This window comes from Cicer arietinum, chromosome 5 (genome assembly GCF_000331145.2).
Source record: "Cicer arietinum cultivar CDC Frontier isolate Library 1 chromosome 5, Cicar.CDCFrontier_v2.0, whole genome shotgun sequence".
Lineage (NCBI taxonomy): Eukaryota > Viridiplantae > Streptophyta > Magnoliopsida > Fabales > Fabaceae > Cicer > Cicer arietinum.
The window spans coordinates 598,921-612,355 of NC_021164.2; the positions used below are offsets into that span (position 1 = coordinate 598,921).

Consider the following 13,435-nt stretch of genomic DNA (forward strand, 5'->3'; position numbering starts at 1 on the left):
CCAGAGATACTCGATGATGGTTTTGTCATTTCGATTCATTCAATGACTATATGGTAGGATGGTTTTGTATTTTGATTCATTCAATGGCTATATAGTTGGATGGTTTTGTATTTCGATTCATTCAATAGCTATATAGTAGGATGGTTTTGTAATTTCAATTCAATCAATGGCTATATTGACACCGTTTCACACATTTAGAACTAAAATGACTCTTTACCCAATATTTTTTTTGAAGCAACTCATTTCTAATAATAATAATAATAATAATAATAATTATTATTATTATTATTATTATTATTGTTATTATCAATAACTTCAATTCATCTCTTTTGTTTTTTCATTAGGATTGTAAGAAAACTTTTCCCTCAGCTTTATGTTTAGGGGGCTCATTGCAAGCCATCACAAACTCTCTTCACAGTGGTCGCGGTAACAAATTAACTCCATGCGTTGATTTACTCTACTCTGCAGCATTACCATGCTTTAGAACTGTAATGTAGTGTGTTTTCATGTGGGTCCCACCACTTTGAAACGAGTAGCCAAACTAGCATGATTTAATAATATTAGAGAGTATTGGAAAGATGGTATTAGAGTGTGTGTTGTCACTTGTCAGTGTTACTTGTTTGTTGCTCCAATATTATCTATGATCAATGAAGCACTAACACAGACACAAACACAACCCTGACACGTAAACACTAGTAATAATTTGAGAAAATGTAAGTGATTGGATGTAACTATATATGTGTGTCAGTGTCACACACCGTGACACCGGTCATGCTTTCAATCTAATTCTCAGGGCTATATAGTCTACGATTTCCCAGCCACTGCACATCATTGTCATTGCTATTGATATGTTATCAATTGATCACGAGTTTTGAGTATGTTGTAACTGTCGGCAGAGGCGGAGCTAGGATTGAACAGCAGGAGGGCTAACTATATAAATTAAAAATTCACACATGAATATATATTTATCAAATTTCTTAGAAAATATTTATACTTTGTTCAAAATATAGAGCGTCTCTCTGACATGTCACAAAAATTGTCTATAAATCAGAATGTAAGTAGAATAAGAGACTGAGAGGATGTAGAACTGAAAGGAAATAAATCATATTATATTATTTATAGGGTAATACTTAATTGTGAGAAATATTCTTCGTGAAAATATTGCTGAAGCCACTCTGTTGCCTCTCCTATATCTCAAACTCCTGCTGTTGACTATGTACCTGTGCCCCTGATTGTCGGTACTTATGATATCATTTTTGTGGAACTTACTGTTTGGAGAACTCCTTTTATTGAGAATGAATAGTAGAAGAAATAACTTGTTCAAAATATGGGGCTATGTGACTTGACTTGTCGTGTGCCTGCTAATATTGCTAAGCAAATCCTAATTGTGTAATGGCGTAGTTCAGTTTTCAACTAACTGAGTAGGGTGTCATTATAATGAAGATGGTTGATCCCAGGTGCCATAGAAAAGCTTATTGTCATGGATCCGTCCAATGACATGGTACAGCGCTGTAAAAATGCTGATCGTGTGTCCAATGAAGATAACATGGAGATGATGTTTGTGGTTGGTGACGAAGAATTCTTGCCTATCAAAGAAAGGTGCAGAAGTTAGCTTTGTATTTAATTATAGTTTTACGCTTGATATTCAATGATGATTTTACACTTGATATTTATTTAATATTACTACTTTTCCTTTTGAATTGTTTTACATGTATCAATTCCAGCTCTGTGGATTTGGTTATTAGTTGCTTGGGGCTACATTGGACTAATGATCTTCCAGGAGCAATGATACAAGTAAAGTTTCTTATACAATTGTTGTGATTGATTTGCTTACTGGCCTCACCATTTTCTGTTAGTATCTCATAATACTAAAGAGTATCAAACAATGCTAGAAAATGCTTGCAGGCAATAGCATGTCATTTATTGTTTTATTTTCTGTCTCTTTAGGAGTTCGGTAGAATTACTCCCAAAATATTAAAGCACATGTTGTGTTATGATGATTTGTAGGCCTTCAAATACTTTAATATTTAAATCAAGTTCTGTAGTTGTTTAATTAGCAATTTGGTGCTATCATAAAATATTTGGGCTATCTTAGTGTAATTTAGAACATCTTAGATTATCTTTTAGGATTGACTTCCCTGTTTCATTATATTTCACAACTAGTTTTTCTTTTTTAAATTGCAATGTGGATTCTATGATAGAGACCCATGATAAGGAAAAAGGGGTATTATGTAATAAAGAGTATGGTAAGAATATATGGTAAATAATAAGTGGGGTAGGATGCTTAGTTGGCAAGTTGTTATGCCTTATTAGTATAAATAGGAAGGTGAGTGCATTGTGTGGATTATGGAAGAATATTTGAGTGAACCATTTATGGTTAGGCAGAGAGGTTTTCTCCTTCTCTGAGGAGCTTGGCTCTGGGGTAGATTGGAACTTATTCCCTTCTACAGATTTACTCATTTTATCAATTAAATACATATTATTTTCCACTGTTTGATCTCTATCTGTACTTCATTTCGGATTATGAAAATTGGGTTTCCATCATTCTAGTATTAGTACAAATAAAGGTTAACACTTCATCTTTCGCATCAAACTATAATCTCAATTCAAAGTTTTTGTTCTGCGTCTTCCTTCTTCATTCTTAGGTAAAGTTTGACCTCGCCTATTCCAAATGCAATATAGTCTTAGTTATCCTGGATAAAGTTTGACCCTATCCATTTAAAGTGATGAATTAACTGTGATTCATACCTACTAGTACCTCCCATTGTGAATCATACTAAATTACGAATGGTGATTTTTGCTATCTCACTGATGATTGGATGAATTAATTGTGGTTGCTGTGCACACCAGTCATAGAAAACATTTATATGCGAATCTCCTCTTTTTCACGTTATCCAATATTGAGTTATAATGTCATTTATTATTATTCTAATGTAATTTTTTTATGTTTGGCAGTCTATGTTGGCATTGAAACCTGATGGCCTATTTTTAGCAGCTATCTTCGGAGGAGAAACATTAAAGTGACTGTTACTTTATTTTTAGAGATTTATTACAAACAACAATGCATGTATGGAGCATTTTAATGACATTTGTGCTGCTATCAGGGAGCTCAGAATAGCTTGTACCATAGCACAAATGGAGCGTGAAGGAGGGATCAGTCCCCGAGTTTCACCTTTAGCACAGGCATGCATTATTGAATAACTTATTTATTTATTAGTTAATATCATTAGCATTTTAATACTAATCCCCACCTCTGCAGTACTGACACTTCATATTGAAAGCGTCTTCGGTGTTTGACTCGTTACTAACATACGTCGTTAGATTAAATCATTTTCATTTTCTTAAATTACTACTGGCGTATATGTACCAGTGTCGTGTTTGGTGTTCCTTGGAGGGGGAGGGGTGTTAACTAGTGCAGGGTGGTTACACAGTTATTTTGTTTGTCATTTCATAGGTTGTAATTCTGTTCTGTCACTTTGTTAGCTGAATCTTCTGAGGTTGTTATCTTTAGTTGTCTTACATTGGCGGGACATTTATGAGGATCTTCATAGTCATCTTTAGGGGACTTTTTGGTTTGACAGAATGCAGTAAAGTTGTTCTTTCAAAACAGTATAGCTAAATTGAGGCCCCATTAAATGATATGAGTAATCCTAGTCAGTTGGCACTGATAAATGAATGATGAAGTTCATGATTTTTTTTGAAAATGATTGCTAATCATTGTTGATGGTTAGTTTTGAAGTAATAAGTTTGTTTGTCACTTATCCATCATCGTCACATTAATCTTGCGTACCACATTATATTATATGATCTGTTGGTTAATCCGGTTAGTTTTAACTTTAATGCTTGTAAAGAAGACTTGTATTTATTCCAAGTAAAAGAAAATAAATAAAGCTGGAATTGAAAACATCTTTTGCCCTTCATTTTTAGGTTCGAGATGCTGGGAATCTATTGACTAGGGCAGGCTTCACCCTTCCAAGCGTTGATGTTGATGAGTACACAGTTAAATATGAAAGCGGTAAGTGTTTCCACCTGGTTTTATAATTGAATTATTCTAAATGCATGACATAAATTAATCAAGTTTTGAGTTCTTGATAGGACCCAAAATAGGATAATAACATAAGTATATGAATGATTACTCTGATAAAACACAGTATGTATGGTGCATGAAATAGTACTACTGAAATAACAATGGAAATGGAGACTCCAAACTTATAGAAGATTAAGAGCAAGAACTAAATACTAAAAGATAATAGGGCCAGACTTTCCTTACCTCCCAGTTGAATTTAGATTATAAGGACCCTATTCTCCTAGGAACCAGAGGGTTAAAGTACTAAAAAACAATACTAACAGATAACTTGTAAGAGAGAACCAACTTCCCTACTCAGCCCAAAACTACTCAAACCAATTGCGAATTATGAGATCCTTTTTCGGTTCCCACCCTTTCTTTCTTATAATTCTGACTTTTTCCTTTTAGAATCTTCTCCACCTATCATCACGTGCCATTATTCATTCTGTTAGTTCTGGCATAATAGAATCTACACTCTCATGAAAAGCCCATTACAAGGCCAATAATTTCTCCTAAAACATTAGGCCTCATTTACTTTGTGAAAACATTGTGTTTTCATTTTTTAAATTGTGTGTTCATTTTACCTTTTGAAGTGAACTATTGTTATGGAGAAAATATGAAATGATTGTTAATGAAAATGTATTTTGGAAATAAAGAAATCAATTTTTTGACATTTTCATTGTTTCTAAAAATGTAGACAATTGTATGGTTCAAAAGTCTCCTCCTTGTTAACAAGTAAAATTAACACATATTTTAAGAAATAAAAATAGATAATGTTTTCACAAAGTAAACGTCTCCTTAGCTAGTGAGATTCTTCCTTAGTCTGGAATTCTAATTATGGCGGATTTATGACAAATTATAATAAAATTCTTTCAAGTTGTTTCCTGTTCTTTATAATGTGCGAATTCAATAACATTCTAACTCTTGTGATTCATATTTTGTACTGATTTTTCTCATGTGATTCTCTCTTTAGTGCAGCCCTCGAGCTTATAGAACATCTCCGTGCAATGGGTGAAACAAATGCACTTTCCGAAATGAACGTGGTAAAGCTTTTCTTTTCTTTCATACCAATGGATGTTAAAAATAATTTCTTTTTACGAAATGGTGAACCTTAGATGTTGTTTCATCTCATCTCTGAAAAATTGTGCATAAATGGAACAGATCCTTAAGAGGGACACAGCCTTAGCAACTGCAGCTATTTATGATTCAATGTTTGCAGCAGAAGATGGCACTGTACCTGCAACCTTCCAGGTAATCAAAATACAAGCATCATTTTTTTGCATAAGGAAACCAAAAGTGTTCATCAAAACTATCTCACAAAATCAAAACTGTCTTATCAAAATCATAAGTGATTCAAAATCATTTGTGACATTGACTTACAATCAGAGACATGAAAAATCAAGATGAAAACTATATCTATTTATAATAATATTAAAAGAGACTTCAAACTCTATTGAATGACACCTCACACACTTATGTTCCACATCATAACATTTGTGCTATGTCGTTTATATTTTTCTGTGGCACCTTTCATATACCTCTACAATTCATCCAACACTTTCTTTCTATTCCTCAATTTAGCTTTTAAATCTCATACACCATACATATGTCGAAAATCTACACTTAAAAGCTCCTCATAAAAATAATTCTACCATCCTCCCACTTCATTTCTAATTTTACATATCCTCATGAAAATAATTCTACCATCCTCCCACTTCATTCTAACTTTACATATCCCTGTACATTAGTGGGTAACAAAAGGTCCTACTAATGTTATCTCATCCCAAATGTTCTAGTTTCATTTTAAAAACATGTAGCTGTTGCATTCTAACAAATTCTTGATTTTAATGTTTTCTTTATGCTTCAACACTAAATAATGGAATGTTTCAACATTTTTATAAAAATTTATTTGTCTGGCTTAATTGTAGTTATGGTATCTATTTTAATCAGCTCAAGAAATTGGTCCCTATTTCAATATTTGGTCATTTCTTTATATTTTTAATTAAACAATGGTGATGTGACATGTTGTAAATGATGTGAAATATGATATGAGGATGTGAAAGGATTAACATCCATAAAATTACCATAAAACCCTTTAAAAATTTCAATTTCAACTATTAAAATTATTTATTTTTGTAATTTAATCAATAACGTATAAATATATAATGCATCTAGATGGTTATACATCATTAGATTGTTTGTCATATCATTTAAAATATGTCAAATCACCATTTTTTAATTAAAAAATATGAGAGGGACCAAAATTGTCAAATTTAAAATGAAGAGAGTAATTTCATGAATTGATAAAAATATTTTGACCAAAATTGTAGGTAGGATACTAAATTAAAATTTTAGTTATCCCATTTCTAAATTTGAAAATTTAGTCCCCTAACTTCACAAATTTCAAGATTTTCTTCTATCATTCAATTTGAAGCTTAATTTTATTAAGATCTCATCTTCGTTAATGACTTAGATTTACATGTGATGATATGACAATGATGATTTGCACTAAATGTAAATAAGTTTAATATACATGTCAGATTTTATGAAATAATATTTTAAATATTAATAATTACTTAAAACTAAAATTATTAAAGGAACCCTAGAAATTGAGATTCATCATTCTTCCTTCACACCTTCAATCTTCTTCTGCAAACTGAACTATGAAACTACGTTGAAGACTATAGTTCAATATGGAAATGAAAAGGCTTAATAGTAATTTTGGTTCCCTTATTTTCTCCAATTCGTATAATTGGTCCTCCTATTTTATAATTCAACAGTTATGGTCTCTCCCTTAGTTTCTTGAACTAACAAATTGTCATTTGACATATTTAAAATAATGTGACATATGATCTCATGACGTAGAAGTATCAAGATATATTAATTATTTATTTATATATTATTAATTAAATTACATAAGGCTTAATTGCAATTTTTGGTCGTCTATTTTTATTGATTTATGAAATTAGTCTCCTTATTTTAAAAGTCCACAATTTTGGTTTTTTCTTAGATTTTTGAATTGAAAAATTACGATTTAACATATTTTAAATGATGTAGCATACAATTTCATGATATAGAAATATCTAGATTTATTAATTATTCATGTAATTAATTAAATTAAAAAAAAATGAATTTTTTTAAGGTTTTTTTTGAAAGTTAAGTTTTTAAAGGGTTTTATTACGACTTAATAGATAGTTAATCATTCTATATCATCATATCATATATCACATTATTTAAAGTATGTCACGTTATTTTTTACTTAAAAAATTAGAAATAAAGAATCAAAACCGTAAGATTTTGAAATAGGATGATCGATTTCGTGGTTTGGTAAAAATAAGCGGACTAAAACTGTAATTAAACCATTACATAAATGAATACTTCTAGAAATTGAAGTTTTTAGAATGACTATGCTCCAATTTTATAGGTATTAATCATTCAACATCATTGTATCATATGTTACGTCGTTTAAACGTCCTATTAATTTTAATTAAAAAATTTGAGAGGGACTAAAATCGTTGGATTTTGAAATAGAGAACCAACCTTACGAATGAGTGAAAATATGAGGATCAAAATTGAAATTAAACCAAATCGAAACACGCGGTAAGTTGAGAACAATTGGAATGAGTTATGTCGACCATTGTAGTTGAGCCAATGATCGACCAAATTAAGCCAAATAAAAAAATAGACATTTAGAAAGGCATTTGATGAGCATGTTGAACTACATTATGGGATCATTAATCCCTTCTTAATTGGTGGTTTTGCGCAAGAGAGTGCGCAACCAATCTCTCTCCGGAACATTTTGTCTGCATAAATTGGAAATTTAACAAATCCGAACTCATGCTCATCAAATATCCTTTCCTCACTTTCTTTTTTATCTTCTTCTGTTTTGTTTTTAGTATTATTTGTTACTCCTTCTCTTCCAAATTATAAGCATTTATTGTCTTTTTCAAATATATTAAGAAAAATATATAGTGGAAAAATATATAGTGAGTTTAATGTGTATATGTTTCTAAAATTTCCTTTGAATATAAATGTATTCAACTTTGACTTTTTATTTTTCAAGATAAATTATAGGTATCAATAAGTGGACATATTTTTGAAAAAAACTTATATAGAGGTACATATTTTTGAAAAAAACTTATATAGAGGTACATATTTTTGAAATAAACTTATATAGAGGTACATATTTTTGAAATAAACTTTTATAGAGGTACATATTTTTTCTCTCAAATGATGCTTGTAATTAGGGATTGAAGGAGTACAACGTTGTACTTGTCATTTTGTTTTTTTCATTTTCAAGAACGTGTATTGGAAGCTAAAAAATAGATGAATTTTCACTGGGGTTTTCGTGTTTTATTGAAACGGTGAGTCTTCTCGAATCGTATCTCAAATTTCATATTTCTTACTGAAGGTGTGAAGGAATAACAAGCTTTTAATATTTAGGGTTCCTTCATTAGTTTTAGATTTAAGTAATTATTAATATTTAAAAAATAAATTCTACTTGGACATTAATTTACATTTAAAATAGATCAATATTGCCATGTCATCAAATGTAATTCTATGTCAATAATGAAGATGATATTTAAGTAAAATTATGCTTCAAATTGGTGGTGGATAATTTTTTTTGAAATTTGTAAAATAAAGGGATTAAATTTCCTAATTTAAAAATGAAGACACTAAAATCTTAAAAATGATAGGACTAATAGGGCGTTTAAACCTATTTTTATTCATTATGGTTATGTGTTTATTTGCGAGCAGGGCTAACCCAATGGGTTTGTAGGCATTATTATATTTTTTTATGAGTAATAATAACATAAAAATTACAGACTTCACAAGGTTAAATCAAAATATATTGGTTGTGTTAATATGTTAAAAAATAAAATCAATACTTACCATTTTAAAAAATAAGTGTTGTTTTGCACAAAAGTATACAACTGCTGTTGCACAACTGTTTTGAAATCTCAAATTTCATGTATTTAGTGCATAACATAAAAAATAGGTTGTATGTGATGTATGTCTTTTTAAATCATAAAATAGTAAATTGAAACATTTTTTTAACAATTCATTAAATTTATTTTTAACTTTACAAGCAAAATGTTATAATTCAATTTAAGATACACACATGAAATTCAAAGAAAAACAACTTTTTTTCTCTTTATTAGTTCCCTCGTACTCCCACAAATGTTAAATGCGGATATCAATTTCTATGGTGATTTGAATTCGAATTCTAGTTTATTATGTTGTGGAAGACTAAACTAAATTTTAGTTGCCTGGATTTGAATAAAGACAACCATTTTAAATGAATAGCGTTTTTTCTAAAAAAAAACATATGTAATAAAACTAACAAAACTATCTGATTAGTTACCTAGACCAACCCTTAGGTATTTTGTGTCCCGGATGAATTCTAAAGAATGGTATTTCCATTATCTTTGAAATTGTATTTTGTATGCATTTTTCGTTGTAAATAATTCATAATCTATTTATAATCAATTTTAAGAAAATCATTGATAAAAATTAAAGTAGAAATATTTAATCTATTTCTTAATATAGTAAATCACAAACATCTCTTAATAGTTGCAATGGTAAAACAATAGTTAGTATAATTTTATTAATTATGCATACATTAAAAAAATAATTAAATAATTTCAAACAAGTTAAATATCATAAAAATTGATTTTAATTCAATTGTTAAAATATTTTTAATGATTTATAATTCTTTAAGTAAAATATCACTGTTCAAGATGTTTGTGCAATTAATTTTAACTTATTATCAAAGATTGATTTAAATTTTTCAATACTAAACATAAATTTAAAACACTTCTCATTTGTATGGAGGTAAACAAAACATATGTAGGATTGTTCCAACTAGATATCAAACTTGTGAACTCTTTGATCAATAATCTATTTTTGAAAATTAAAAAGTAATAAATAAAAAATCAATGACAAATTTTACGAATTTTAATTAAAGAAATGATTAAAAAAATCAATATTGAATATTACATAAATCAATAATTTGTATATTTTATTACTTTTAATTCAATAATTAATTCTTCATACATATGTTAAAAGATTATTTTATAATTACTTTAATTTGATTTATTTCATGAAAATCCACTTTTTCCTCATCTATTAAATATAAATGAATGAATATTATGTCAGAAACATATATTGATCGTAAATTCTAACCTCTATTACATTTATGTTTTTTTTACAAGAGATTACATTTATGTTTATGAATCTATTAATTATCAAATTGTTGGATTTTTTTTTTTATAGAATTGCATAAAATTTTGTGATGTTTTTTTTGGACAAATTATAAATTATATATACCAATGCTATTTTGAACTTAGACGAAATCATTACTTAATTCTTCGATGTCTTATTTCTTTTATTTATTAATTTTTATTTTTTTATACGCTTTAGATATTTATGTATACTATAAAAAAAATTAGCGTCACACTAATTATTTATATATATTACTAAAAAATTGGTGTTCTTACGACTTCATACAAGTAACCACAATTAGTGATTAGATGCATATTTCTTAAGAGTGTTATACATTGCATGCTGTACATTTTATTACAATATTCTCCTTCTTACAATGCTATGTTTAAATAGGTTATATACATGACGGGATGGAAGGAACATCATTCTCAACAGAAACCAAAACGAAGAGGATCAGCTACTGTTTCTTTCAAGGATATTCAGACACAATTTGCCAATCAAAGTTGATTTTTTTTTTCTTTTGGATTTTTTATGTCACATAAAAGTTGTTATAAATAAAACATAGTAGTCATTTTATCTATTATATATATATATATATATATATATTTCAAATTTAATTATAAAATATATTTAGTCTATCGTGTTTTATCAAATAAATATCACTTGGATACTAAAACTCTATATTATGCCAATTTTTGTTTCCATAAATATAATATTAATTTTTGCTAATACATTGTATTGTTGTTAGATAAATTGTTTTTCTATCTTTCAAAATATAATTATTTTCAAATTTTGCTTCGAATTTTTGTCTAAGTTACGTTATATTTAGACTTAAATGCTGTTTTAGTTTATTTATTTTAATTAATCTGTAATTTTGATCTCTTCTTCTACTTTTACAATTTTGATCATGAGATGATATTACATTTTATGCTTTACTTAAGTTTCAAAAGAATTTTTTTTATTATTTAAAATATTTTATTTAATTTAAAAACAAATAAATATTGACATTTCTTCTACTTAATCATATTATTCAAGCCACATCATCAAGATTAATAGTCAAATAGATAGATAGAATAAAATGTCTTGATTTTAAAAAACAAAGAATTAAATAAAGAATTATTATTAGGAATTCAATTGTAAGTGTGTGCTCACATAATAAGTATTTGTATTCTTCCAGCAGTACTAGTTTGTAATGAAATAAATAACTGTTTGTACCCCTCAACATGTTCACAACACCAAAACCTATACAAATTGTTTAATATAAATTAGATGTAAAAATTACCTATGTATGCTTTTTGCGGCAACCAATCATACCATGTATAAATTATTTAATTAAGGCTAAATTATATTTCCGGTTCCTTAACTTAATTTCAAATAACGTTTTAGTCATTTATATTTTTTTTTAGTTGATCATTTATTTTAATTTTAAATGACAATTTGATATTTTATGTTTTAAAATGTCAACAATATTGTCCTTTTTTTACAAAAATTCAAAAAAATTATCAAAAATTTCAATCAAAATCCATAAAATTCATTATCATCTTCAATAAAATACAAATTTAATCAAATTCATAACTTAAATCTTGAAATAAACTCATATTTTCATTCTTTATTTGATGTTGTTGGAGATGAAAATATGAGTGTATTTGAATATTTGAGTTATGAATTTGATAAAATTTGCATTATATTGAAGATGATTATTAATTTAATGGATTTTGGTTGAAAATTTTGATGATTTTTTTGAAATTTTGTATTAAAAAAGATAATATTGTTGAAATTTTAAAACATAAAATATTAAATTGTCACTTAAAATTAAAATAAAGGACCAACTCAAGAAAAAGAAAGATAAATGACTAAAACATTACCTGAAATTAAATTAAGCGACCATAGATGTAATTTAACCTTTAATTAAATATTGTTATAGAATGACATAACAAAATAATATTTGGAGTGATAGCTAAAAATATCATTTATTTAATATAAAAATGTTTGGTATATGGTTTTACTTATCTTTCCACTGCAATTTAAATTATTAAAATATTATTTCTCTAAGCAACATAAACTAAAAATACACAACAAACTTACTAAATGATAAATTATGACAAAGAATCATCCTATGCAGCCTAAAATTGCTCAAACCAATTGCAAATTATCATTTGTTCTTTCAGTTTCCACTTTTTCTTTCTTATACTTAATTGACTTTGTACTATGTACGAGGTAGGAAAATATTATTATGTAAATTACAAAATTATTATAATAGTAATATTCCCACAAAGTTTATTAGATATGTACTAAAATAATCTGACATTGACGTTCAATAAAGAGTTATTTATTTGCCATATGAAACATCCGTAATAATTAATAATTTACAAAAGATTGATATTGCGATATTTGACCCAAACTTATTAAAATGACTCATTATTATTGTCAATCTTCATGAATCTATTAATTATTATACTTTTATTTAAAAATAAAAAGTAAATCCATACCAAAAATAAAAACTAATGATTATGGGCTGAATTTCTTTTATATTTCATTTTTATTTAAAATTCTTCATTATATTCTATATTTAAAATATCTTGTTTTTATTTACCTTTAAGATGTCACAAGGGATGCCATTATAATAAAAGATTTTTTTTTTAAATTGAATAGACGTGACAAAACAAATAACATTATTTTAATAATTTTTTTTTTTAATTTTTCTCGTATTATTGTTGCAAAACTGACATGGTATCCGAATAAGAAATAAGAGACATTTATTAAAATAATAAAATATGTTACTTGTTTTAGCATATTTATGCATTAACTTTGATGTATTTTTTTTAATATATTTTGTATAATTTTATTAATATAATTTGATTTTTTTAATTATTTTCAATTTATTAAATTAACAATTAATCATTTGTTATAAAATATAAATAAATAGCAATAGATGGTCGTATACTAAACTGCAAATTCAAGAGAGAAAAAAATGTGGAAAAAGTAAAAAAAAATAGAACATTTTACTATATAGGTTTCAATGTAGGATATAATAATAAAAGAATATAAAAATAAAATATCTAATGATTCTGATTAATATTATATTTTTTGTTTGACAAAATAAAGACAAGTCATCAGGTGTAATATAATTATTTTATAACTATA

General features: G+C 27.2%; 1 protein-coding gene across 1 annotated transcript in view; it reads left to right on the top strand.

Moving 5' to 3' along the window:
- LOC101502351 (putative methyltransferase At1g22800, mitochondrial) overlaps positions 1-11,020 on the top strand; it is a 12,096-nt gene extending 1,076 nt beyond the window's left edge. Inside the window, exons 3-11 of the mRNA XM_004499520.4 lie at positions 345-426; positions 1,458-1,599; positions 1,725-1,794; positions 2,956-3,020; positions 3,105-3,183; positions 3,928-4,015; positions 5,045-5,109; positions 5,228-5,317; positions 10,685-11,020. Of these exons, the coding sequence (XP_004499577.1) occupies positions 345-426; positions 1,458-1,599; positions 1,725-1,794; positions 2,956-3,020; positions 3,105-3,183; positions 3,928-4,015; positions 5,045-5,109; positions 5,228-5,317; positions 10,685-10,798 (795 nt within the window). The 3' untranslated portion in view covers positions 10,799-11,020. The remainder of the gene's footprint in view (positions 1-344; positions 427-1,457; positions 1,600-1,724; positions 1,795-2,955; positions 3,021-3,104; positions 3,184-3,927; positions 4,016-5,044; positions 5,110-5,227; positions 5,318-10,684) is intronic.
- Positions 11,021-13,435: the final 2,415 nt, after the last annotated feature.